Here is a 26,602-nt window from a genome sequence, read left to right as displayed (position 1 = left end):
TCCAATGAAAACTATGACTCCAGGAAAGAAAAAGTACTTCCTGACCTTCATTGATGATTACTCCAGATATACCACAGTATTTCTACTTCACAATAAAGATGAAGTGCCAGAGAAATTAGAAGAGTATCACGCTCAAGTAAACAATATTTTTGGCGGAATGCCCAGAGTACTACGAACAGATAATGGCTCAGAATATACAAGTGGTAAAACACAAGCCATTCTCAGGAAGCATGGAATTATGTTCCAGACAACAGTTCCATATAACCCAGAGCAAAATGGAGTTGCAGAGAGAATGAACCGCACACTGTGTGAAAGTGGGAGGAGCATGCTATTTGATGCTGATATGCCAACTACATACTGGGGAGAAGCTATCACAACTGCATGTTATCTTCAAAATCGTTTGCCGGGAAAAGCAACAATAAAAACTCCATATGAACTGTGGAACAAAAGGAAACCAGATTTAAGACACATCAGAATTTTTGGAAGTAAACCCTATGTACACATTCCAAAAGAAAAACGTACAAAATGGGATGCATGTGCAAAAGAAGGTGTGCTTGTGGGGTACAGTGAATCTCAAAAAGGATACAGGATTTTACATCAAGACACGAACAAAGTAACAGTCAGCAGAAGTGTGATAATTGATGAAAGTTCTGTGTGCTCAAAGTTTGAACAACAGACTCAAACTTTTCAAACTGAGAAAGAATCAACATCAGTCACTCAAGAAAATAAGGAAAGTGATACAGAAATAGAAATAACTGCAGAAGAATCAAAACCTGAAACTGAACCAGAAATACCTTCAGTCAGAAAATCAACCAGAATCAATAAAGGTGTTCCAGCTGAACGTTTATCTTACATAGCTCGCAGAGCTGTTCAAACTGAACCAGGTTCATGGAAAGAGATGCAGAAACTGCCAATGCATGAGAAACAAGTATGGTATAAAGCCGCTGATAAAGAATTGACATCACTCAAAGATCTCCAGACATGGACACTTTCAGAGCTACCTCAAGGTAAACATGCCATAGGATGTAAATGGGTTTTTAAAACCAAATGTAACTCTGAAGGGAAAGTCTGTCGGTACAAGGCAAGGCTGGTTGCTAAAGGTTACTCACAGAAGTTCGGTGAGGACTATGATGCTACTTTTGCTCCAGTTGCTAAACAAAGTACTTTCAGAACACTAATGACAGTGGCTGCCATGCGTACAATGATTGTGAAACATCACGATATTAAGACAGCTTTTCTTAATGGTGATATTGAAGAAGAAATTTACATGTCACAGCCAGAAGGATATTTGAAAAAGGGACAAGAGCATCTTGTCTGCAAGTTGAATAAATCTCTTTATGGCCTTAAACAATCAGCTCGAGCATGGAACCTGAAGATTAATCAAGTTCTACTAAATGAAGGATTTACAAGAAGCAAAGCTGATCCGTGCCTATATGCTAAACAAGTAGACACTGAGTGGATGTATCTGCTAATTTATGTAGATGACCTGATCATTGCTCACAAAAACGACAATGAAATTGCAAAGTTAACAGGAGTACTCAACAAGCACTTTGAAACTAAAGACCTAGGTGAAGTGACATATTATCTTGGAATTGACATCCAGCGTGAGAAAGATGGAAGTTTCCTGTTGAATCAGAGTGCAAAAATTGAATCTATTCTTCAGCAATTCAACATGACAGAGGCGAAAGGAGCAAGCACACCTATGGATACAGTCTATCCAAAGTTAGAAGGAGAAGATGATCTTCTCACATCCAATGAACAATACAGACAAGCAGTGGGGGCACTTCTCTACATTGCAACCACTACACGTCCAGACATTGCAGCCAGCATGTCTCTTCTTTGCAGGCGAGTTGATAAACCACGTCAAAGAGACTGGAATGCGATCAAAAGAGTTATGAGATATCTGAAACAGACAAAAGACTTAAATTTGAAACTATCAGCAAGTGGTGGTTTAAACCTTGTGGGATATGTGGACTCCGATTGGGCAGGTGATCACAGCACATGCAAATCCACAAGTGGTTACTTATTAAAATTGGGAGACAGTCCTATATCACGGTCCAGCAAGAAACAGATGTCAGTGGCATTGTCCTCTACAGAAGCTGAATACATATCTGCAGCTTATGCCAGTCAAGAAGTTGTGTGGTTACAGCAATTACTCAAGGATCTTGGAGAAGCAACATCAGAACCTACCGTCTTATTTGAGGACAATCAGGCTTGCATTAAGCTTGCAACAAGTGAGAAAATTAATGGAAGAACCAAGCACATCAATGTCAGACATCATTACATTCATGACTTAGTTGATCAGAAAGTGATTGTACTTGTGTATTGTGAGTCCGAAAAAAATATTGCTGATGCTTTGACAAAGCCACTAGCTAGAACCAGATTTGTGGATCTTAGATCAGAAATGGGATTGACATAGATAGTAGTTGTTGAGTGGGGGTGTTGGCATACAAGGTTTGTATTTAATCAGCAACAACCACTGTATGTCATTGCTGTGTGCCTATTACATTGTATGACCACTAGATGGCAGTGTTACATTTGTGAGTTCATGTTTTTGTCTATGCACAAAAAGTAATAAACTAGTTCCTGCTCCGAACAAAGCAGTGTTCAGTGAAACAACAGACTGTCTGCCTGTACTTTGTTTAGCTCCAAAAGGTTATATCTAACAGGGTGTCCCCGACTAGACTTTCTAAGGAGGCTGGTGAACATCCATATGATGATCTCCTCTAGCTAGTAAGAACCTGAAAGTGCAGAGGTCAGAGCTGAGGAAGAGGGGTGCAGAAGTGAGCTGTGTGATGGGGGGAATGCAGAGATAAGATGTGGAAGAGGGGTGCAGAGGTGAGCTGTGTGTTGGGGGGAATGCAGAGATAAGATGTGGAAGAGGGGTGCAGAGGTGAGCTGTGTGTGTTGGGGAGGTTGCAGAGATAAGATGTGACAGAGGGGTGCAGAAGTGAGCTGTGTGTGTCTGTGTTGGGGGGAAGGGGGGTTGCAGAAATAAGATGAGGAAGAGCGGTGCAGAGGTGAGCTGGGCGGGGGGTGGGTTGCAGAGATAAGGTGTGGAAGAGGGGTGCAGAGGTGAGCTGTGTGTGTTTGGGGGTTTGCAGAAATAAGATGTGGAAGAGGGGTGCAGAGGTGAGCTGGGCGGGAGGGGGGGGGTTGCAGAGATAAGGTGTGGAAGAGAGATGCAGAGGTGAAAGAGATGCAGAGGTGAGCAGTGTGTGTTGGGGGGGGTGCATAAATAAGATGTGGAAGAGGGGTGCAGAGGTGAGCTGGGGGGGGGGTTGCAGAGATAAGGTGTGGAAGAGAGATGCAGAGGTGAAAGAGATGCAGAGGTGAGCAGTGTGTGTTGGGGGGGTTTGCATAAATAAGATGTGGAAGAGGGGTGCAGAGGTGAGCTGGGGGGGGGGTTGCAGAGATAAGGTGCGGAAGAGGGCTGCAGAGGTGAGCTGTGTGTAGTGTCCGCTGACACTAAAAGGAGACATTCCGGGGGGGACATTATTACTTTAATGTTAGGATATTTCTCATTATATCATCTATCTAAAGAAAGAAGTCTCCTGTACAGATCACATGACCAATGAGGATGAAGAAGGACCAGAATCCCATGACTGAGCAGATCCTAAACTTCACCCTGGAGATCATGTACCTGCTAACCGGAGAGGTGAGGAGGATTCTGGGAGGTCACATGACATCACTCTTGTCTAGTATGGTCAGTAGACCATGTTCTTATTGTAGACATGTAGATGATGTTAGATGATTGATGTTGGTTTATCTTTCTCCTGATCTGTAGGATTATGTTGTAGTGAAGAAGTCTAGTGGGGAGCCAATCTCAGGAGGATGGAGCCGGACCCAGAGCCCCACCATGGTGCCTCCCCCTCATTTTGTGATACCGGAGAGGAACAAAGAGCAGAAGATCCTGGAACTGACCACCACGATGGTCCATCTGCTGACAGGAGAGGTGAGCGGTGCTGGGAATTCTGGGACATTATCCAGTAACAGACAAGGGATGTGTCTGGATGGTGACTGTATCATTGTGTGTCAGGTTCCTATAAGGTGTCAGGATGTTACTGTCTATTTCTCCATGGAGGAGTGGGAGTATTTAGAAGGAGACAAGGATCTCTACAAGGACGTCATGATGGAGAATCAGCAGACTTTGAGTTTTGTGACGATCGAGAGGAAGGAATTTCCCCCAAATGAGAAGATATTAAACCTCTTCCTGGAGATCCTCAACCTGCTGACCGGAGAGGTGAGGGTAATAAAGGGGTCGTTCATAAGGTTTGCTCTAGTCCCCAACGACCACCCTACAAAAAATTCCTATTTTTCAGCTCTCGTTACACATAAGCCTGCAGTTCTGTATCCACCAAGAGGAGATCTCCAGAACCTTCTTCTCAAATATATCCCACCCCACCTCTACACCCATTACCCCATCCCTCCACCCCCAGCCCTCCTCCTCCATGATTACGCTGTGTATTATAGAAGTGGTATGTGATCACAGATCTTCTCCTCATGTTGGTGGTCAGTAGTAGACAGATGACCTTTTGGAGCCAGTAATCAATATTAGGACCAATGCTCACTGTATAGAATTTGGAAAGCTGTCTCAGGCCTGACGACCTAAATTAGCTGCCAATAGATTTCTGACAGGTGAGCAGAGGGGACGGCTTTAGACTTTTCAGCTGAAGAATTAGCAGAGGGCCGAGGATGTCCCATATGGACCGCTGTACTCTCTCCAAGAAAAAACATATTTCTCCTTTCTTGCATTGAAAGGTTTATGATTCATCTGTAATTAAGTCCAAAATATTAGTCCCAGGGAGATGGAAGGAATCCCTTCTGATAGTACACATATTGAGCTATGTGCCCATATAAAATGGTATGTCCTGGTTGTACTGAGTCCCCTAAGGGCCGTGTGGCAGTCATGTGGTGTGTGGACCCACTGTGAGCTGAGGGAGGTCCACCGAGGGGCTGATATTGGAACCCCCGATTCAACCATCAGAACCAGCTGGTCCATATATTCTATGGCTACTTCAGAAGGGAGAGTTCTTCTCCCATAAGGTGAGGTGACACCCTAGACATGATTGACAAGGGGCTACTCTTCCATAGTAAATACCGTAGACCTGACCATAGAGGTAAGGGATGATGTGAGAGTGACATTTCTATTTCTATAACACAGGACTGGGAAATAGTATTCAAGAAATCTCCTGAACATGACACAAGGAGGAGATATCACCGAACCTCTACAAGGAGGAGAGGCCAGAACCCCATTACCATCCCCCCACCTCCATCCCCCATTACCATCCCCCCACCTCCATCCCCCATACCTGAGAGACAAAACCTGCAGAAGATTTTAGAAGTCACCAAGAAGACGATGGAGCTGCTGACAGGAGAGGTGAGCGGTGCTGGGAATTCTGGGACATTATCCAGTAACAGACTAGGGATGTGTCTGGATGGTGACTGTATCATTGTGTGTGTCAGGTTCCTATAAGGTGTCAGGATGTCACTGTCTATTTCTCCATGGAGGAGTGGGAGTATTTAGAAGGACACAAAGATCTCTACAAGGACGTCATGATGGAGAATCAGCCGCCCCTCACATCACCGGGTAAGAGGAGACTTTATTGTAAAGGAGAGAGCAGTACGGAGGATCCACCTAGATCCCCCATCATCTGATAAACACATAGAAGCAATGTATTCAGTCAGTGTGTGTGTTTCCTACAGATGGATCCAGTAATGGGAACCCACCAGAGAGATGTCCCCGTCCTCTGTATTCCCGGGATTCCACACAGGAAGGTCACACCATCCCTCAATGTTATAAGGTTGGTTGGGCGGAGAATCTAGAACACAGACTCATGGAGACGATGTGTGGATTTCTTATGTGATGACACAATAATAAAGATTATATTTTACAGGTGATATTCTTTCTCATTTTCTTGGTTTAGAGTGGAGATCCAATCGATATAGAATTTGAAGTTAAATCAGAAGAAGAAGAGGATCTCTACAAGGACGTCATGATGGAGTATCAGCCGCCCCTCACATCACCGGGTAAGAGGAGACTTTATTGTAAAGGAGAGAGCAGTACGGAGGCTCCACCTAGATTCCCCCCCCCCATCCAACAAATGAGGAGGAGATACTGTACACCATATGAAAGGTCCATCTCCATTCCTCAATATAACGTCATATTCCCAACAAATGAGGAGGAGATACTGTACACCATATGAAAGGTCCATCTCCATTCCTCCAATATAACGTCATGTCCCCAACAAATGAGGAGGAGATACTGTACACCATATGAAAGGTCCATCTACATTCATCAATATAACGTCATGTTCCCAACAAATGAGGAGGAGATACTGTACACCATATGAAAGGTCCATCTCCATTCCTTAATATAACGTCATGTTCCCAACAAATGAGGAGGAGATACTGTACACCATATGAAAGGTCCATCTCCATTCCCCCAATATAAAGTCATGTTCCCAACAAATGAGGAGGAGATACTGTACACCATATGAAAGGTCCATCTCCATTCCTCAATATAACGTCATGTTCCCAACAAATGAGGAGGAGATACTGTACACCATATGAAAGGTCCATCTCCATTCCTCAATATAACGTCATGTCCCCAACAAATGAGGGGGAGATACTGTACACCATATGAAAGGTCCATCTCCATTCCTCAATATAACGTCATGTTCCTAACAAATGAGGAGGAGATACTGTACACCATATGAAAGGTCCATCTCCATTCCTTCAATATAACGTCATGTTCCCAACAAATGAGGAGGACGTACTGTATACACCATATGAAAGGTCCATCTCCATTCCTCAATATAACGTCATGTTCCCAACAAATGAGGAGGACGAACTGTATACACCATATGAAAGGTCCATCTTCATTCCTCAATATAACGTCATGTTCCCAACAAATGAGGAGGAGATACTGTACACCATATGAAAGGTCCATCTCCATTCCTCAATATAACGTCATGTTCCCAACAAATGAGGAGGACGAACTGTATACACCATATGAAAGGTCCATCTTCATTCCTCAATATAACGTCATGTCCCCAACAAATGAGGAGGAGATACTGTACACCATATGAAAGGTCCATCTCCATTCCTCAATATAACGTCATGTTCCTAACAAATGAGGAGGAGATACTGTACACCACATGAAAGGTCCATCTCCATTCCTCCAATATAACGTCATATTCCCAACAAATGAGGAGGAGATTCTGTACACCATATGAAAGGTCCATCTCCATTCCTCCAATATAACGTCATGTTCCCAACAAATGAGGAGGAGATACTGTACACCATATGAAAGGTCCATCTCCATTCCTCAATATAACGTCATGTTACCAACAAATGAGGAGGAGATACTGTACACCATATGAAAGGTCCATCTCCATTCCTCAATATAACGTCATGTTACCAACAAATGAGGAGGAGATACTGTACACCATATGAAAGGTCCATCTCCATTCCTCAATATAACGTCATGTTCCCAACAAATGAGGAGGAGATACTGTACACCATATGAAAGGTCCATCTCCATTCCTCAATATAACGTCATGTCCCCAACAAATGAGGAGGAGATACTGTACACCATATGAAAGGTCCATCTCCATTCCTCTAATATAACGTCATGTTCCCAACAAATGAGGTGGAGATACTGTACACCATATGAAAGGTCCATCTCCATTCCTCCAATATAACGTCATGTTCCCAACAAATGAGGAGGACGTACTGTATACACCATATGAAAGGTCCATCTCCATTCCTCAATATAACGTCATGTCCCCAACAAATGAGGGGGAGATACTGTACACCATATGAAAGGTCCATCTCCATTCCTCAATATAACGTCATGTTCCCTACAAATGAGGAGGAGATACTGTACACCATATGAAAGGTCCATCTCCATTCCTCTAATATAACGTCATGTTCCCAACAAATGAGGTGGAGATACTGTACACCATATGAAAGGTCCATCTCCATTCCTTCAATATAACGTCATGTTCCCAACAAATGAGGAGGACGTACTGTATACACCATATGAAAGGTCCATCTCCATTCCTCAATATAACGTCATGTTCCCAACAAATGAGGAGGAGATACTGTACACCATATGAAAGGTCCATCTCCATTCCTCAATATAACGTCATGTTCCCAACAAATGAGGAGGACGAACTGTATACACCATATGAAAGGTCCATCTTCATTCCTCAATATAACATAATGTCCCCAACAAATGAGGAGGAGATACTGTACACCATATGAAAGGTCCATCTCCATTCCTCAATATAACGTCATGTTCCCAACAAATGAGGAGGAGATACTGTACACCATATGAAAGGTCCATCTCCATTCCTCAATATAATGTCATGTCCCCAACAAATGAGGGGGAGATACTGTACACCATATGAAAGGTCCATCTCCATTCCTCAATATAACGTCATGTTCCTAACAAATGAGGAGGAGATACTGTACACCATATGAAAGGTCCATCTCCATTCCTCCAATATAACGTCATGTTCCCAACAAATGAGGAGGAGATACTGTACACCATATGAAAGGTCCATCTCCATTCCTCCAATATAACGTCATGTTCCCAACAAATGAGGAGGAGATACTGTACACCATATGAAAGGTCCATCTCCATTCATCAATATAACGTCATGTTCCCAACAAATGAGGAGGAGATACTGTACACCATATGAAAGGTCCATCTCCATTCCTCAATATAACATCATGTTCCCAACAAATGAGGAGGAGATACTGTACACCATATGAAAGGTCTATCTCCATACCTCAATATAATGTCATGTTCCCAACAAATGAGGAGGAGATACTGTACACCATATGGAAGGTCCATCTCCATTCCTCCAATATAACGTCATGTTCCCAACAAATGAGGAGGAGATACTGTACACCATATGAAAGGTCCATCTCCATTCCTCAATATAACGTCATGTTCCCAACAAATGAGGAGGAGATACTGTACACCATATGAAAGGTCCATCTCCATTCCTCAATATAACGTCATGTTCCCAGTAAATGAGGAGGAGATACTGTACACCATATGAAAGGTCCATCTCCATTCCTCAATATAAGGTCATGTCCCCAACAAATGAGGAGGAGATACTGTACACCATATGAAAGGTCCATCTCCATTCCTCAATATAACGTCATGTTCCCAGTAAATGAGGAGGAGATACTGTACACCATATGGAAGGTCCATCTCCATTCCTCCAATATAACGTCATGTTCCCAACAAATGAGGAGGACGTACTGTATACACCATATGAAAGGTCCATCTCCATTCCTCAATATAACATAATGTCCCCAACAAATGAGGAGGAGATACTGTATACACCATATGAAAGGTCCATCTTCATTCCTCAATATAACATAATGTCCCCAACAAATGAGGAGGAGATACTGTACACCATATGAAAGGTCCATCTCCATTCCTCAATATAACGTCATGTTCCCAACAAATGAGGAGGAGATACTGTATACACCATATGAAAGGTCCATCTTCATTCCTCAATATAACATAATGTCCCCAACAAATGAGGAGGAGATACTGTACACCATATGAAAGGTCCATCTCCATTCCTCAATATAACGTCATGTTCCCAACAAATGAGGAGGAGATACTGTACACCATATGAAAGGTCCATCTCCATTCCTCCAATATAACGTCATGTTCCCAACAAATGAGGAGGAGATACTGTACACCATATGAAAGGTCCATCTCTATTCCTCCAATATAACGTCATGTTCCCAACAAATGAGGAGGAGATACTGTACACCATATGAAAGGTCCATCTCCATTCCTCAATATAACGTCATGTTCCCAACAAATGAGGAGGAGATACTATACACCATATCAAAGGTCCATCTCCATTCCTCAATATAACGTCATGTTCCCAACAAATGAGGAGGAGATACTGTACACCATATGAAAGGTCCTTCTCCATTCCTCCAATATAACGTCATGTTCCCAACAAATGAGGAGGAGATACTGTACACCATATGAAAGGTCCATCTCCATTCCTCAATATAACGTCATGTTCCCAGTAAATGAGGAGGAGATACTGTACACCATAGGAAAGGTCCATCTCCATTCCTCCAATATAACGTCATGTTCCCAACAAATGAGGAGGAGATACTGTACACCATATGAAAGGTCCATCTCCATTCCTCCAATATAACGTCATGTTCCAACAAATGAGGAGGAGATACTGTACACCATATGAAAGGTCCATCTCCATTCCTCCAATATAACGTCATGTTCCCAACAAATGAGGAGGAGATACTGTACACCATATGAAAGGTCCATCTCCATTCCTCCAATATAACGTCATGTTCCAACAAATGAGGAGGAGATACTGTACACCATATGGAAGGTCCATCTCCATTCCTCCAATATAACGTCATGTTCCCAGTAAATGAGGAGGAGATACTATACACCATATGAAAGGTCCATCTCCATTCCTCCAATATAACGTCATGTTCCCAGTAAATGAGGAGGAGATACATGTACAATGAAGATGTTTTTGATGATGATACAATGTTTCTCTCTTACAGATGGATGTGATGTTGGGAATTCCTCGGAGGGGCTCCATATTCCATCTGCAGATTATGTCGGAGAAGATAATGGAATCACAACAGATTCTCAGGCAGTAAAGACTTTTTCGTGTTCGGAGTGCGGTCAAAGTTTTAAACGGAAAGATAATCTACGAAGACACGTGAAAATTCACACCGGTGAGACTTTTCCATGTGAAGAGTGCGGGAAATGTTTTTTGCGGAAAGACAGACTCACAGCACACCTGAGAATTCACACCGGAGAGAAGTTGCCTACTTGTACTGAGTGCGGGAAATGCTTTTTGCGGAAAGAGAGCCTAACCACACACCTGAGAATCCACACAGGTGAGAAGCCGTTTTCCTGTCCGGAGTGTGGGAAATGCTTCAATCAGAAAAGCAATCTTTGGAGCCATCAGAAAGTTCACTTGTCATTTTTGGAGTGCGGAAAACCTTTTAATAATAACTCAGAACATAACTTACATCAGAGAGCCCACACCAAAAAGCTGTTTTCATGCTCAGAGTGTGGGAAATTGTTTTTAAGTAAATCCCATCTTACTGTACACCAGAGAAGTCACACCGGTGAGAGGCCGTTCTCATGTTCCCAATGCCAGAAATCTTTCATCATAAAGTCAGAGCTTGTCATACACCAGAGAAGTCACACCGGTGAGGTGCCATTTTTATGCCCAGAGTGCGGGAAAAGTTTTACACGTCACGGGAACTTAATTAAACACTTGAAAGTTCACACTGGGGAGAAGCCATTCTCCTGTCTGGAGTGCGGGAATCCTTCATTCGGAAAAATGACTTTGTTTTACACCTGAACAGTCACACCGGCCAACATCGTTTTTCATGCTCAGAGTGCGGGAAAGGTTTCTCTCATAAAGGAAAGCTTCATAGACACCAGAGAACCCACACGGGTGAGCGACTTTACACCTGTTCAGAATGTGGAAAAAGTTTCCTACAGAACTCTCACCTTCTTGAACACCTAAGAAGCCACACAGGAGAACGCCCTTTTCCATGCTCAGAGTGCGGGAAATGTTTCTCAAAGAAATCTCTTCTTGTTAAACACCGATGCAGGCCCCCCAGGGAACGTCCTGTTCCATGCACATCTTAGACTGATGAAGGACGCCTCCGTAGACAACAGAAAGGTCACACGGGTCAATGTCTACTTTCCTGACCAAAGAGTCTAAAATGTTTTAATTGGTTCCTTAGCAACATAAATTAGACAGCCAACACGTTTCGGGGGCCAATAGCTCCTCCTTCATCAGGGTTTAAAGACTGAAAAAACTTGACTCTCGGATATTTTTGTACTGAAATGCTCTGTATTCGCATGTATAGTCACCAATTTTCAATCATCTGCTGGAAAATGAAAACAATGAAATATTTTCTGAGAGAAGAGACCCCAGGGAATAAAAAGCTGACCATTGCCATTATGTGATGTTCTACACAATCTTCCCGCACCTCTATCACATCTATAGAATGAAGGAAAAATACACTAAAATCCCAGCTGTTATATTGTATTTTATTTTATCTTATGGTCTTCTGTGCTACATTAGCGATGTTCTTTATTATTTGTATCTTTTATATCAAGAAACATATTTCTGAAATAAAATACCAATTTTTGGGGAAAAATATAAAGGACGGGTTGTGTTCACTAAATGCCCCCCCGTACAGACCCCCTATCTGGTACAGATCTTTCCCCCTCAGTACAGACCTCCCCCCAGGTACAGATCTCCCCCATACAAATCTCTCCCTACCCCCAGTACAGATCTCTCCCATACAAATCTCTCCCTGCCTCCAGTACAGATCTCCCCCATACAAATCTCTCCCTGCCCCCAGTACAGATCTCCCCCCATACAAATCTCTCCCTGCCCCCAGTACAGATCTCCCCCATACAAATCTCTCCCTGCCTCCAGTACAGATCTCCCCCATAAAATCTCTCCCTGCCCCCAGTACAGATCTCCCCCATACAAATCTCTCCCTGCCCCCAGTACAGATCACCCCCCCCATACAAATCTCTCCCTGCCCCCAGTATAGATCTCCCCCATACAAATCTCTCCCTGCCTGTACAGATTTCTCCCTCCAATACAGATCTCCCTCTAAGTAAAGATCCCACTGCAAATACAGATCTTTCCCCCCAGTACAGATCTCCTATCCAGTACAGATCTCTCCCTCCAATACAGATCTCCCTCTAAGTAAAGATCTTTCCCCCAGTACAGACACCCTATCCAGTACACATCTCTCCCCCAAGTACAGAGCTCTCCCTCCTATACAGACCCCCTATCCAGTACAGATCTGTCCCCCCGAGTACAGAGCTCTCCCTCCAGTACAGACCCCCTATCCAGTACAGATCTGTCCCCCCGAGTACAGAGCTCTCCCTCCTATACAGACCCCCTATCCAGTACAGATCTGTCCCCCCGAGTACAGAGCTCTCCCTCCTATACAGACCCCCTATCCAGTACAGATCTGTCCTCCCGAGTACAGAGCTCTCCCTCCTATACAGACCCCCTATCCAGTACAGATCTGTCCCCCCGAGTACAGAGCTCTCCCTCCTATACAGACCCCCTATCCAGTACAGATCTGTCCCCCCGAGTACAGAGCTCTCCCTCCAGTACAGACCCCCTATCCAGTACAGATCTGTCCCCCCGAGTACAGAGCTCTCCCTCCTATACAGACCCCCTATCCAGTACAGATCTGTCCCCCCGAGTACAGAGCTCTCCCTCCTATACAGACCCCCTATCCAGTACAGATCTGTCCCCCCGAGTACAGAGCTCTCCCTCCTATACAGACCCCCTATCCAGTACAGATCTGTCCCCCCGAGTACAGAGCTCTCCCTCCTATACAGACCCCCTATCCAGTACAGATCTGTCCCCCCGAGTACAGAGCTCTCCCTCCAGTACAGACCCCCTATCCAGTACAGATCTGTTCCCCCGAGTACAGAGCTCTCCCTCCTATACAGACCCCCTATCCAGTACAGATCTGTCCCCCCGAGTACAGAGCTCTCCCTCCAGTACAGACCCCCTATCCAGTACAGATCTGTTCCCCCGAGTACAGAGCTCTCCCTCCTATACAGACCCCCTATCCAGTACATGAAACAAACAAAGATAAAATTCCCAGTTCAATTTGCCAACCAGTCTGCTTACCATCCAAATGAACCTGTCTAACAGTTTGCGTCAATACAGGGGTTTAGTTAGCACACATTTGCAAACGCATGTGTAAGCTGCAGGGCCACTTCACGGCTCCCTGTTACCTGCAGTCCTAGCTCTAATGAATTTATAAGAGTCTTCACAGTGGAAGCACATGCAAGCTAATGGATAGATAGGGGGCAGGTGAGCCTGGAGGTGGCCCATACCTCCTGAAAGGTAATTGGGGGCATAATGGAAGCCCAGCTGATAGTATTAGGATGCCTTTGCTGTAATACTGTCAGCTGGGCTTCCATTATGCCCCCAATTACCTATCCAGTACAGATCTCTCCCCCCAGTACAAACCCCCTATCCAGTACAGATCTCTCCCCCCAGTACAAACCCCCTATCCAGTACAGATCTCTCCCCCCAGTACAAACCCCCTATCCAGTACAGATCTCTCCCCCCAGTACAAACCCCCCTATCCAGTACAGATCTCTCCCCCCAGTACAAACCCCCTATCCAGTACAGATCTCTCCCCCCAGTACAAACCCCCTATCCAGTACAGATCTCTCCCCCCCCCCCAGTACAAACCCCCTATCCAGTACAGATCTCTCCCCCCAGTACAAACCCTCTATCCAGTACAGATCTCTCCCCCCGAGTACAGAGCTCTCCCTCCAGTACAGACCCCCTATCCAGAATAGATCTCTCTCCCTTCAGTACAGAGCTCTCCCTCCAGTACAGACCCCCTATCCAGAATAGATCTCTCTCCTTTCAGTACAGAGCTCTCCCTCCTATACAGACCCCCTATCCAGTACAGATCTCTCCCTCGAGTACAGAGCTCTCCCTCCTATACAGACCCCCTATCCAGTACAGATCTGTCCCCCCGAGTACAGAGCTCTCCCTCCTATACAGACCCCCCTATCCAGTACAGATCTGTCCCCCCGAGTACAGAGCTCTCCCTCCTATACAGACCCCCTATCCAGTACAGATCTGTCCCCCCGAGTACATAGCTCTCCCTCCAGTTCAGACCCCCCCCCCATGTACAGATCTTTCCCATACAAATTTCTCCCTGCCTGCAGTACACATCTCTCCACAGTAAAATTCTCCCCAAAGTACAGATCTCTCCCTCCAATATAGTTGTCCCTCTAATTAAAGATCCCACTGCAAGTACAGATCTTTCCCCCCAGTACAAACCCCCTATCCAGTACAGATCTCTCCTCCCAGTACACACCCCCTATCCAGTACAGATCTCTCCCCCCCAGTACAAACCCCCTATCCAGTACAGATCTCTCCCCCCCAGTACAAACCCCCTATCCAGTACAGATCTCTCCCCCCCCCCCAGTACAAACCCCCTATCCAGTACAGATCTCTCCCCCCAGTACAAACCCTCCATCCAGTACAGATCTCTCCCCTGAGTACAGAGCTCTCCCTCCAGTACAGACCCCCTATCCAGTACAGACCCGCTATCCAGAATAGATCTCTCTCCCCCCCCCCCCAGTACAGAGGTTTTACCTCCAGTACAGACCCCCTATCCAATACAGATCTCTCTCTCCCCCCCCCCCCCCAGTACAGAGGTTTTACCTCCAGTACAGACCCCCTATCCAGTACAGATGTCTGCCCCAAGCACAGAGCACTCCCTCCAGTACAGACCCCCTATCCAGTACAGATCTCTCCCTCAAGTACAGACCCCCTATCCAGTACAGATCTCTCTCCACCCCCCCCCCCCCAGTACAGAGCTTTTACCTCCAGTACAGACCCACAGACCCCTATCCAGTACAGACCTTTTCCTCGAGTACAGAGCTCTCCCTCCAGTAAAGACCCCCTATCCAGAATAGATCTCTCCCCTCAGTACAGAGTTCTCCTTCCAGTACAGATCCCCTATCCAGTACAGATCTCTCTTCCCCCCCCCCAGTACAGAGGTTTTACCTCCAGTACAGACCCCCTATCCAATACAGATCTCCCCCCCCCCCCCAGTACAGAGCTTTTACCTCCAGTACAGACCCACAGACCCCTATCCAGTACAGAACTTTTCCTCGAGTACAGAGCTCTCCCTCCAGTAAATTTCTCCCCCAAGTACAGAGCTCTCCCTCCAGTAAATTTCTCCCCCAAGTACAGATCTCTCCCTCCAGTACAGATCTCCCTCTAAGTAAGGAACCAACCGCAACTACAGAATACTCCCCCAGTATACATCTCTCCCCGCCCCAGTACATATCTCTCCCCAAGTCGTCCGAGGGTTCAAATCCACATCAAACATGTAAAGGGGAGTATAGTGGGCTTTGATGTTAAGGGAGGACTCCGATGTTAGGAAGGAAACTCTAATGTTGGGGGGAGGGGGGCAGATGTGAAGAGGGGAAACTTATAGGGAATACTCTGATGTGAAGGGGGGCTCTTATGTGAAGGGGGACTGAGGATTTTGATGTTAAGAGAGACTAAGTACTCTGATGTGAAGTGGGGGCTGTTCAGCCATTCCCAGGAAGCTTTTCATTTTATCATTGGCTGAAGTAGAGAGGTAGGAGGATGATATCACAATCTCCACCATAGCCAGTCAGAGGAAGTCTTATATTCATTGCTAAAAAATACAAGGCTTCTTGTGAGTGGTTGGACTCAAATCCAACTCCCAGAAAATAGAGCTGTACACTGTACGTAGCTGAGCCTTCTCCCCATTTGTACATTACGGACAGCAGGCACACGTATTATTAAAGAAAATTATTTGTCCAAAAAAAATATTTAAAGTGATAGCAAAGCTGGACGTTTATTGAGTTTGCAGTTCCTCTGAGCTCCACAAGGTGGTGATCTCCCTTCTACCCAGACAGGAAGTCTCTATGGAAGACAGGAAGTGATGTCAGGCATAAATAAGAAGTTCCGGGTGAAAGGTGAGTCGGGAAGAATTATCGAGTTGACGTCGCTGGAAGTGGCAGCAGCGAAGGTAATAAGATCTTATTTTCTATTTACACCCAGTAACCCCCCCCCCCCCCCCGTCATGTCCGTCCTCTTCCTCCATAGTCACTGTGACCTCTTTTATCTCCAGCAGATGATGATACACACATATATAACATAATAATATATATATATATATATATATATATATATATATATATATATATAATAATAAGGGTCGTAGTCTAAATCCGGAGTGTTTTTTCCTCCACACACCCAAAACTGGGGGAAGGGGGACCCGGACTGACCCCAGTGATCGGATTAGGGGGTGGAAGATACGGCAATGGATGAAGATTTTTATTGGTGGAACACGGGATCAGTGATTAGAGGTTTCATCTGTTTATTAACCCTCTTACTGCCAATGATGCATGTCATATGTTGGCTGGCGGGCCGGGGGTCTGTGGACCTGGGAATGGCACAGCGGGTGTCCCCGACTAGACTAGAAGGAGGCTGGTGAAGATCCATATGATGATCTCCTCTAGATAGTAAGAACCTGGAAGTGCAGAGGTCAGAGCTGAGGAAGAGGGAGGCAGAGGTGAGCTGTGTGGGGGATTTGCAGAAATAAGATGTGGAAGAGGGGTGCAGAGGTGAGCTGGGCGGGGGGGGGGGGGGGTTGCAGAGATAAGGTGTGGAAGAGGGGTGCAGAGGTGAGTTGGGGGGGGGGGTTGCAGAGATAAGATGTGGAAGAGAGATGCAGAGGTGAGCTGTGTGTAGTGTCCGCTGACAATAAAAGGAGACATTCCGGGGGGGACATTATTACTGTAATGTTAGGATATTTCTCATTATATCATCTATCTAAAGAAAGAAGTCTCCTGTATAGATCACATGACCAATGAGGATGGAGGAGGACCAGAATCCCATGACTGAGCAGATCCTAAACTTCACCCTGGAGATCATCTACCTGCTAACCGGAGAGGGGAGGAGGATTCTGGGAGGTCACATGACATCACTCTTGTCTAGAATGGTCAGTAGACCATGTTCTTATTGTAGACATGTAGATGATGTCAGATGATTGATATCGGTTTATCTTTCTCCTGATCTGTAGGATTATGTTGTAGTGAAGAAGTCTAGTGGGGAGCCAATCTCAGGGGGACAGAGCAGGACCCAAATCCTCACCATGGTGCCTCCCCCTCATTTTGTGATACCAGAGAGGAACAAAGAGCAGAAGATCCTGGAACTGACCACCATGATGGTCCATCTGCTGACAGGAGAGGTGAGCGGTGCTGGGAATTCTGGGACATTATCCAGTAACAGACAAGGGATGTGTCTGGATGGTGACTGTATCATTGTGTGTGTCAGGTTCCTATAAGGTGTCAGGATGTCACTGTCTATTTCTCCATGGAGGAGTGGGAGTATTTAGAAGGACACAAGGATCTCTACAAGGACGTCATGATGGACAATCAGCAGACTTTGAGTTTTGTGACGATCGAGAGGAAGGAATTTCCCCCAAATGAGAAGATATTAAACCTCTTCCTGGAGATCCTCAACCTGCTGACCGGAGAGGTGAGTGTAATAAAGGGGTCGTTCATAAGGTTTGCTCTAGTCCCCAACGACCACCCTACAAAAAATTCCTATTTTTCAGCTCTCGTTACACATAAGCCTGCAGTTCTGTATCCACCAAGAGGAGATCTCCAGAACCTTCTTCTCAAATATATCCCACCCCACCTCTACACCCATTACCCCATCCCTCCACCCCCAGCCCTCCTCCTCCATGATTACGCTGTGTATTATAGAAGTGGTATGTGATCACAGATCTTCTCCTCATGTTGGTGGTCAGTAGTAGACAGATGACCTTTTGGAGCCAGTAATCAATATTAGGACCAATGGTCACTGTATAGAATTTGGAAAGCTGTCTCAGGCCTGACGACCTAAATTAGCTGCCAATAGATTTCTGACAGGTGAGCAGAGGGGACGGCTTTAGACTTTTCAGCTGAAGAATTAGCAGAGGGCCGAGGATGTCCCATATGGACCGCTGTACTCTCTCCAAGAAAAAACATATTTCTCCTTTCTTGGATGGAAAGGTTTATGATTCATCTGTAATTAAGTCCAAAATATTAGTCCCAGGGAGATGGAAGGAATCCCTTCTGATAGTACACATATTGAGCTATGTGCCCATATAAAATGGTATGTCCTGGTTGTACTGAGTCCCCTAAGGGCCGTGTGGCAGTCATGTGGTGTCTGGACCAACTGTGACCTGAGGGAGGTCCACTGAGGTTCTGATATTGGAACCCCCGATTCAACCATCAGAACCGGCTGGTCCATATATTCTATGGCTACTTCAGAAGGGAGACTTCTTCTCCCATAAGGTGAGGTGACACCCTAGACATGATTGACAAGGGGCTACTCTTCCATAGTAAATACCATAGACCTGACCATAGAGGTACGGGATGATGTGAGAGTGACATTTCTATTTGTATAACACAGGACTGGGAAATAGTATTCAAGAGATCTCCTGAACATGACACAAGGAGGAGATATCACCGAACCTCTACAAGGAGGAGAGGCCAGAACCCCATTACCATCCCCCCACCTCCATCCCCCATACCTGAGAGACACAACATGCAGAAGATTCTAGAAGTCACCAAGAAGATGATGGAGCTGCTGACAGGAGAGGTGAGCGCTGCTGGGAATTCTGGGACATTATCCAGTAACAGACAAGGGATGTGTCTGGATGGTGACTGTATCATTGTGTGTGTCAGGTTCCTATAAGGTGTCAGGATGTCACTGTCTATTTCTCCATGGAGGAGTGGGAGTATTTAGAAGGACACAAAGATCTCTACAAGGACGTCATGATGGAGAATCAGCCGCCCCTCACATCACCGGGTAAGAGGAGACTTTATTGTAAAGGAGAGAGCAGTACGGAGGATCCACCTAGATCCCCCATCATCTGATAAACACATAGAAACAATGTATTCAGTCAGTGTGTGTGTTTCCTACAGATGGATCCAGTAATGGGAACCCACCAGAGAGATGTCCCCGTCCTCTGTATTCCCGGGATTCCACACAGGAAGGTCACACCATCCCTCACCATCATCAGGTAGATGAGGAACAATCACTGATAGTATCATTAGGATCTGTACATTATCTGCATTGTTACCATTGATGTCATTTTTATTATATATTCAGAGTGGAAACCTGAGGGATTCTAAAGTTGAGGTTAAAGAAGGGATAAAAGAGGAGGATGATGAGGATGGGGTGATGGAGGAAGTACACAAAGATCTGTACCAGGATACCATGGTGGAGTCATCCAGCTACAGAAACCCACCAGAGAGATGTCCCCGTCCTCTGTATTCCCGGGATTCCACACAGGAAGGTCACACCATCCCTCAATGTTATAAGGTTAGTTGGACGAAGAATATAGAACACAGACTCATGGAGATGATGTGTGGATTTCTCATGTGATGACACAACAATAAAGATTATATTTTACAGGTGATATTCTTTCTCGTTTTCTTTGTTTAGAGTGGAGATCCAATCGATATAGAATTTGAAGTTAAATCAGAAGAAGAAGAGGATCTCCACAAGGACGTCATGATGGAGAATCAGCCGCCCCTCACATCACCGGGTAAGAGGAGACTTTATTGTAAAGGAGAGAGCAGTACGGAGGATCCACCTAGATCCCCCATCCAACCAATGAGGAGGAGATACTGTACACCATATGAAAGGTCCATCTCCATTCCTCAATATAACGTCATGTCCCCAACAAATGAGGAGGAGATACTGTACACCATATGAAAGGTCCATCTCCATTCCTCAATATAACGTCATGTCCCCAACAAATGAGGAGGAGATACTGTACACCATATGAAAGGTCCATCTCCATTCCTCAATATAACGTCATGTTCCCAACAAATGAGGAGGAGATACTGTACACCATATGAAAGGTCCATCTCCATTCCTCAATATAACGTCATGTTCCCAGTAAATGAGGAGGAGATACTGTACACCATATGAAAGGACCATCTCCATTCCTCAATATAACGTCATGTTCCCAACAAATGAGGTGGAGATACTGTACACCATATGAAAGGTCCATCTCCATTCCTCAATATAACGTCATGTTCCCAACAAATGAGGAGGAGATACTGTACACCATATGAAAGGTCCATCTCCATTCCTCAATATAACGTCATGTTCCCAACAAATGAGGAGGAGATACTGTACACCATATGAAAGGTCCATCTCCATTCCTCAATATAACGTCATGTTCCCAACAAATGAGGAGGAGATACTGTACACCATATGAAAGGTCCATCTCCATTCCTCAATATAACGTCATGTTCCCAACAAATGAGGAGGAGATACTGTACACCATATGAAAGGTCCATCTCCATTCCTCAATATAACGTCATGTTCCCAGTAAATGAGGAGGAGATACATGTACAATGAAGATGTTTTTGATGATGATACAATGTTTCTCTCTTACAGATGGATGTGATGTTGGGAATTCCTCGGAGGGGCTCCATATTCCATCTGCAGATTATGTCGGAGAAGATAATGGAATCACAACAGATTCTCAGGCAGTAAAGACTTTTTCGTGCTCGGAGTGCGGTCAAAGTTTTAAACGGAAAGATAATCTACGAAGACACGAAAAGATTCACACCGGTGAGACTTTTCCATGTGAAGAGTGCGGGAAATGTTTTTTGCAGAAAAACAGTCTCACAGCACACCTGAAAATTCACACCGGAGAAAAGTTGCCTACTTGTACTGAGTGCGGGAAATTCTTTTTGCAGAAAGAGAGCCTCACCACACACCTGAGAATCCACACAGGTGAGAAGCCGTTTTCCTGTCCGGAGTGCGGGAAATGCTTCAGTCATAAAAGCAATCTCTGGAGACATCAGAAAGTTCACTTAGATACGAGTTCCTTTTCATTTATGGAGTGCGGAAAATCTTTTAATAATAAATCTGAACATACCATACATCAGAGAGCCCACCCCAGAAAGCTGTTGTCATGCTCAGAGTGTGGGAAATTGTTTTTAAATAAATCCTCTCTTACTGTACACCAGAGAAGTCACACCGGTGAGAGGCCGTTCTCATGTTCCCAATGCCAGAAATCATTCGTAGTAAAGTCAAAACTTGTCATACACCAGAGAAGTCACACTGGTGAGGTGCCGATTTCATGCCCAGAGTGCGGGAAAAGTTTCACACAACATGGGTACTTAATTGAACACATGAAAGTGCACACTGGGGAGAAGCCATTCTCCTGTCCGGAGTGCGGGAAATCCTTCATTCGGAAAAATCACCTTGTTTTACACCTGAACAGTCACACAGGCCAACATCTTTTTTCATGCTCAGAGTGCGGGAAAGGTTTCTCTCATAAAGGAATATTTCATAGACACCAGAGAACCCACACGGGTGAGCGACTTTACACCTGTTCAGAGTGTGGAAAATCGTACTTAGAAAATGCAGATCTTCTTAAACATCTAAGAAATCACACGGGAGAACGCCCTTTTCTATGTTCAGAGTGCGGGAAAAGTTTCTCTCATAAACGAAAACTTCATAGACACCAGAGAACCCACACGGGTGAGCGACCTTACAGCTGTTCAGAGTGCGGAAAAACGTACCTAGAAAATTCACATCTTCTTCGACACCTAAGAAGCCACACAGGAGAACACCCTTTTCCATGCTCAGAGTGCGGGAAATGTTTCCCAAAGAAATCTCTTCTTGTTAAACACCGGTGCAGGACCCCCGGGGAACGTCCTGTTCCATGCACATCTTAGACTGATGAAGGACGCTTCTGTAGACAACGGAAAAGTCACACGGGTCAATGTCTACTTTCCTGACCAAAGAGTCTAAAATGTTTTAATGGTTCCTTAGCAACATGAAATTAGACAGCCAACACGTTTCGGGGACCAATAGCTCCTCCTTCATCAGGGCTTAAAGACTGAAAACACTTCTATTGACTCTCGGATATTTTTGTAGCGAAATGCTCTGTATTCGTATGTGTAGTCACCAATTTTCCATCATCTGCTGGAAAATTAAAACCTGAAAACAATGAAATATTTTCTGAGAGAAGAGACCCCGGGGAATAAAAAGCTGACCATTGCCATTATGTGATGTTCTACACAATCTTCCCGCACCTCTATCACATCTATAGTATGAAGGAAAAATACACTAAAATTCCCGCTGTTATATTGTATTTTATTTTATCTTATGGTCTTCTGTGCTACATTACCGATGTTCTTTATTATTTGTATCTTTTATATCGAGAAACATATTTCTGAAATAAAATGGGAAAAATGTAAAGGACGGGTTGTGTTCACTAAATGCCCCCCCCCCCCTGTACAGACCCCCTATCTAGTACAGATCTTTCCCCCCCAGTACAGACCCCCTATCTAGTACAGATCTTTCCCCCCAGTACAGACCCCCTATTTAGTACAGATCTCCCCCCCCCCCCCCAGTACAGACCCCCCCCCAAGTACGGATCTCTCCCATACAAATCTCTCCCTGCCCCCAGTACAAATCTTCCCCATACAAATCTCTCCCTGCCCCCAGTACAGATCTCTCCCTCCAATACAGATCTCCCTCTAATTAAAGATCCCACTGCAAATACAGATCTTTCCCCCCCAGTACAGACCGCCTATTGTCGTGGAAATGAATAGGGCTTGGAGCATAGAAACCCGCTTAGTGCGCTGAACATTATTACGCACCAAACACTATTTATAGCTTGTACTGAAAAGTACAATTGTACCGCTCTTTTTGTATAACGGTTTACCAAGGGCTCGGCGACAAAAAAAGGAACAGACACGCTGGGTCATTTGGATGCCATCTGCCAGGTCTCTCTCCGGATATGTATGTGTGTGCATGCGTGTGTGTGGGTAAGAGCAAGTGTTTGTAAGAGTTTCTGTGTGTCTGCATGGATGAATGGCTGTGTGAGCTTGTGTCTGTGTGTGTGTGTGTGAGCTTTCTGTGTCTTCTGTGTCTCTCTCAGGGCAGGGCTTGGTTTATTTACAGCAAGTGAACAAAAGGGAGTTACAGGGAGTGGCTTCACAACCACCAATCACAGAACATGTATACATTCAAAAAGTACAATGGGCAGTTCTTATGTAGAAACACAGCCATGTGCAGAGATGAGCAGAAATGGCTGCCATCTTAAGGACCTGTCTGTGTTTATCCATAAACATTACCTGTTAGTGGATCTAATCAAACGTGATTCATATATAAAGCATATTTGATAGCGACCATTCTATTTGTTCCAGTTGATGAGGCTTTATCTGCATAAGATAATAGCAGCAGTCCTTCAGTCACATCGATCAAATGTGAATAAAAGGTGCCATCTATTAATCTTGGTAAAATTATAAGAATTTCCATATCACAAACATAACTCAGCAGTACGGGGCCCCGAACTGCGGACATAGATCTGTGCGATGGACTCTCTTTGCTACTAGTATTGTGCCATCTCACCCAATGGAAGGTTTTCACTAACAAGTCTTTCCTGCAATGACAGTTAAAGCGATAATCACTGTAAATAGCGATTATCGGTAAAACTCGACACTGGGAGACATTATGACTATTTAACTAAAGAAATGTCCACAACCAAAATTTCCACAACACTATCTAGTACAGATCTTTCCCCCACAGTACAGACCTCCCCCCAGGTACAGATCTCTGCCCTGAGTACAGAGCTTTCCCTCCAGTACCGACACCCTATCCAGTACATATCCCTCCACAATAAAATTCCCCCTCCAATAAAGATCTCCCTCTAAGTGAATATTCCGCTGCAAGTACAGATCTCCCCCCCCCCCCCAGTACAGCCCCCCTATCCAGTACAGATCTATCCGCAGTAAAATTCTCCCCTAAGTACAGATCTCTCCCTCCAATACAGATCTCCCTTTAAGTAAAGATCCCACTGCAAGTACAGATCCTTTCCCCCAGTACAGACCCCCATCCAGTACAGATCTCTGCCCCGAGTACAGAGCTCTCCCTCCAGTACATGATTCTAGGACAATATCCCCCCCGACAATATCCCCCCGGACAATATCCCCCCGGACAATATCCCCCCTGGACAACATCCCCCCGGACAATATCCTCCCTGGACAATATCCCCCTAGACAATATCCCCCCCCTCTAACCCTAACCCTCTAACCCTAACCCTATGTCCAGGTGGATGTTTTCCGGGGGGATATTGTCCCGGGGGGATATTATCCGGGGGGATGTTGTCCAGGGGGATGTTTTCCGGGGGATAATATCCGGGGGGATATTGTCCTGATACCCAGTACATACCGATTTAGTACAGATCTTTCCCCTCCAGTACAGACTTCCCCCCAGGTACAGATCTCCCCCATACAAATCTCTCCCTGCCCCAAGTACAGATCTCCCCCATACAAATCTCTCCCTGCCCCACGTACAGATCTCTCCCTCCAATACAGATCTCCCTCTAAGTAAAGATACCACTGCAAGTACAGATCCTTCCCCCCAGTACAGACCCCCTATCCATTACAGATCTCTGCCCCGAGTACAGAGCTCTCCCTCCAGTACATGATTCTAGGACAATATCCCCCCGGACAATATCCCCCGGACAACATCTCCCCTGGACAACATCCCCCCAGACAATATCCCGCCTGGACAACATCCCCCCGGACAATATCCTCCCTGGACAACATCCCCCCGGACAATATCCCCCGCTCTAACCCTAACCCTCTAACCCTAACCCTATGTCCAGGTGGATGTTTTCCAGTGGGATATTGTCCCGGGGGGATATTATCCGGGGGGATGTTGTCCCGGGGGGATTATGTCCAGGGGGATGTTTTCCAGGGGATATTGTCCCGGGGGATAATGTCCGGGGGAATAATGTCCGGGGGGATATTGTCCTGATACCCAGTACATACCCCCGATTTAGTACAGATCTTTCCCCTCCAGTACAGACCTCCAACCAGGTACAGCTCTCCCCCATACAAATCTCTCCCTGCCCCAAGTACAGATCTCCCCCATACAAATCTCTCTCTGCCCCACGTACATATATCCCCCCATACAAATCTCTCCCTGTCCGCAGTACAGATCTCCCCCATACAAATCTCTCCCTGCCCCAAGTACAGATCTCCCCCATACAAATTTCTCCCTGTCCCAAGTACAGATCTCTCCCTCCAATACAGATCTCCCTCTAAATAAAGATCCCACTGCAAGTACAGATCCTTCCCCCCAGTACAGACCCTCTATCCAGTACAGATCTCTGCCCCGAGTAGAGAGCTCTCCCTCCAGTACAGACCCCCTATTTAGTACAGATCTTTCCCCTCCAGTACAGACCTCCCCCCAGGTAGAGATCTCCCCCATACAAATCTCTCCCTGCCCCAAGTACAGATCTCCCCCATACAGATCTCTCCCTCCCCCCAGGTACAGATCTCCCCCATACAAATCTCTCCCTGCCCCAAGTACAGATCTCCCCCATACAGATCTCTCCCTGCCCCCAGTACAGATCTCTCCCATACAAATCTCTCCCAGCCCCATGTACAGATCTCCCCCATAGAAATCTCTCCCTGCCTCCAGTACAGATCTCCCCCATACAAATCTCTCCCTGTCCCAAGAACAGATCTTTCCTTCCAATACAGATCTCCCTCTAAGTAAAGATCCCACTCCAAGTACAAATCCTTCCCCCCCAGTACAGATCCCTGCCCTGAGGACAGAGCTCTCCCTTCAGTACCGACACCCTATCCATTACAGATCTCTGCCGCAACTACAGAGCTCTCCCCCCAGTACCGACACCATATCCAGTACAGATCTTTCCCTCCGCAGTAAAATTCTCCCCCAAGTACAGATCTCTCCCTCCAATACAGATCTCCCTCTAAGTAAAGATCCCACTGCAAGTACAGATCTCCCCCCCCCACCCAGTACAAACCCCCTATCCAGCACAGGTCTCCCCCCCCCCCACCCCGACTACAGACCTCCCCCCAGGGCTAAAAAACTCTCCTGCACTAAAGTGGTATATGATGAGGGAAGGATTAATGTTCAATGGTCTTTGTTGG

General features: G+C 45.6%; 2 protein-coding genes and 1 pseudogene across 3 annotated transcripts in view; all 3 read left to right on the top strand.

Moving 5' to 3' along the window:
* LOC309564474 (uncharacterized protein) overlaps positions 1–26,602 on the top strand; it is a gene marked incomplete at its 3' end in the record, with an annotated part of 139,275 nt that overhangs the window by 40,079 nt on the left and 72,594 nt on the right. The window contains exon 6 of the mRNA XM_082269103.1: positions 10,588–10,929. Within this exon, the coding sequence (XP_082125229.1) occupies positions 10,588–10,929 (342 nt within the window). The remainder of the gene's footprint in view (positions 1–10,587; positions 10,930–26,602) is intronic.
* Positions 1,673–2,297, top strand: LOC309562890 (annotated as a pseudogene). The gene has a single exon. The product of its transcript is annotated as an uncharacterized misc_RNA (transcript).
* Positions 20,175–22,519, top strand: LOC309562805 (uncharacterized protein; the record flags this gene model as incomplete). Its single annotated transcript, XM_082267113.1, has 3 exons — positions 20,175–20,208; positions 21,072–21,950; positions 22,107–22,519. The coding sequence occupies 3 exons, from the start codon at positions 20,175–20,177 to the stop codon at positions 22,361–22,363; spliced, it is 1,170 nt and encodes a 389-aa protein (XP_082123239.1). The 3' UTR covers positions 22,364–22,519.

This window comes from Pelophylax lessonae (genome assembly GCF_965119305.1).
Source record: "Pelophylax lessonae genome assembly, chromosome: 9".
Classification (NCBI taxonomy): Eukaryota; Metazoa; Chordata; class Amphibia; order Anura; family Ranidae; genus Pelophylax; species Pelophylax lessonae.
The sequence above is the reverse complement of the archived record's forward strand: the minus strand, read 5'-3'. Positions and strand labels throughout refer to the sequence as shown.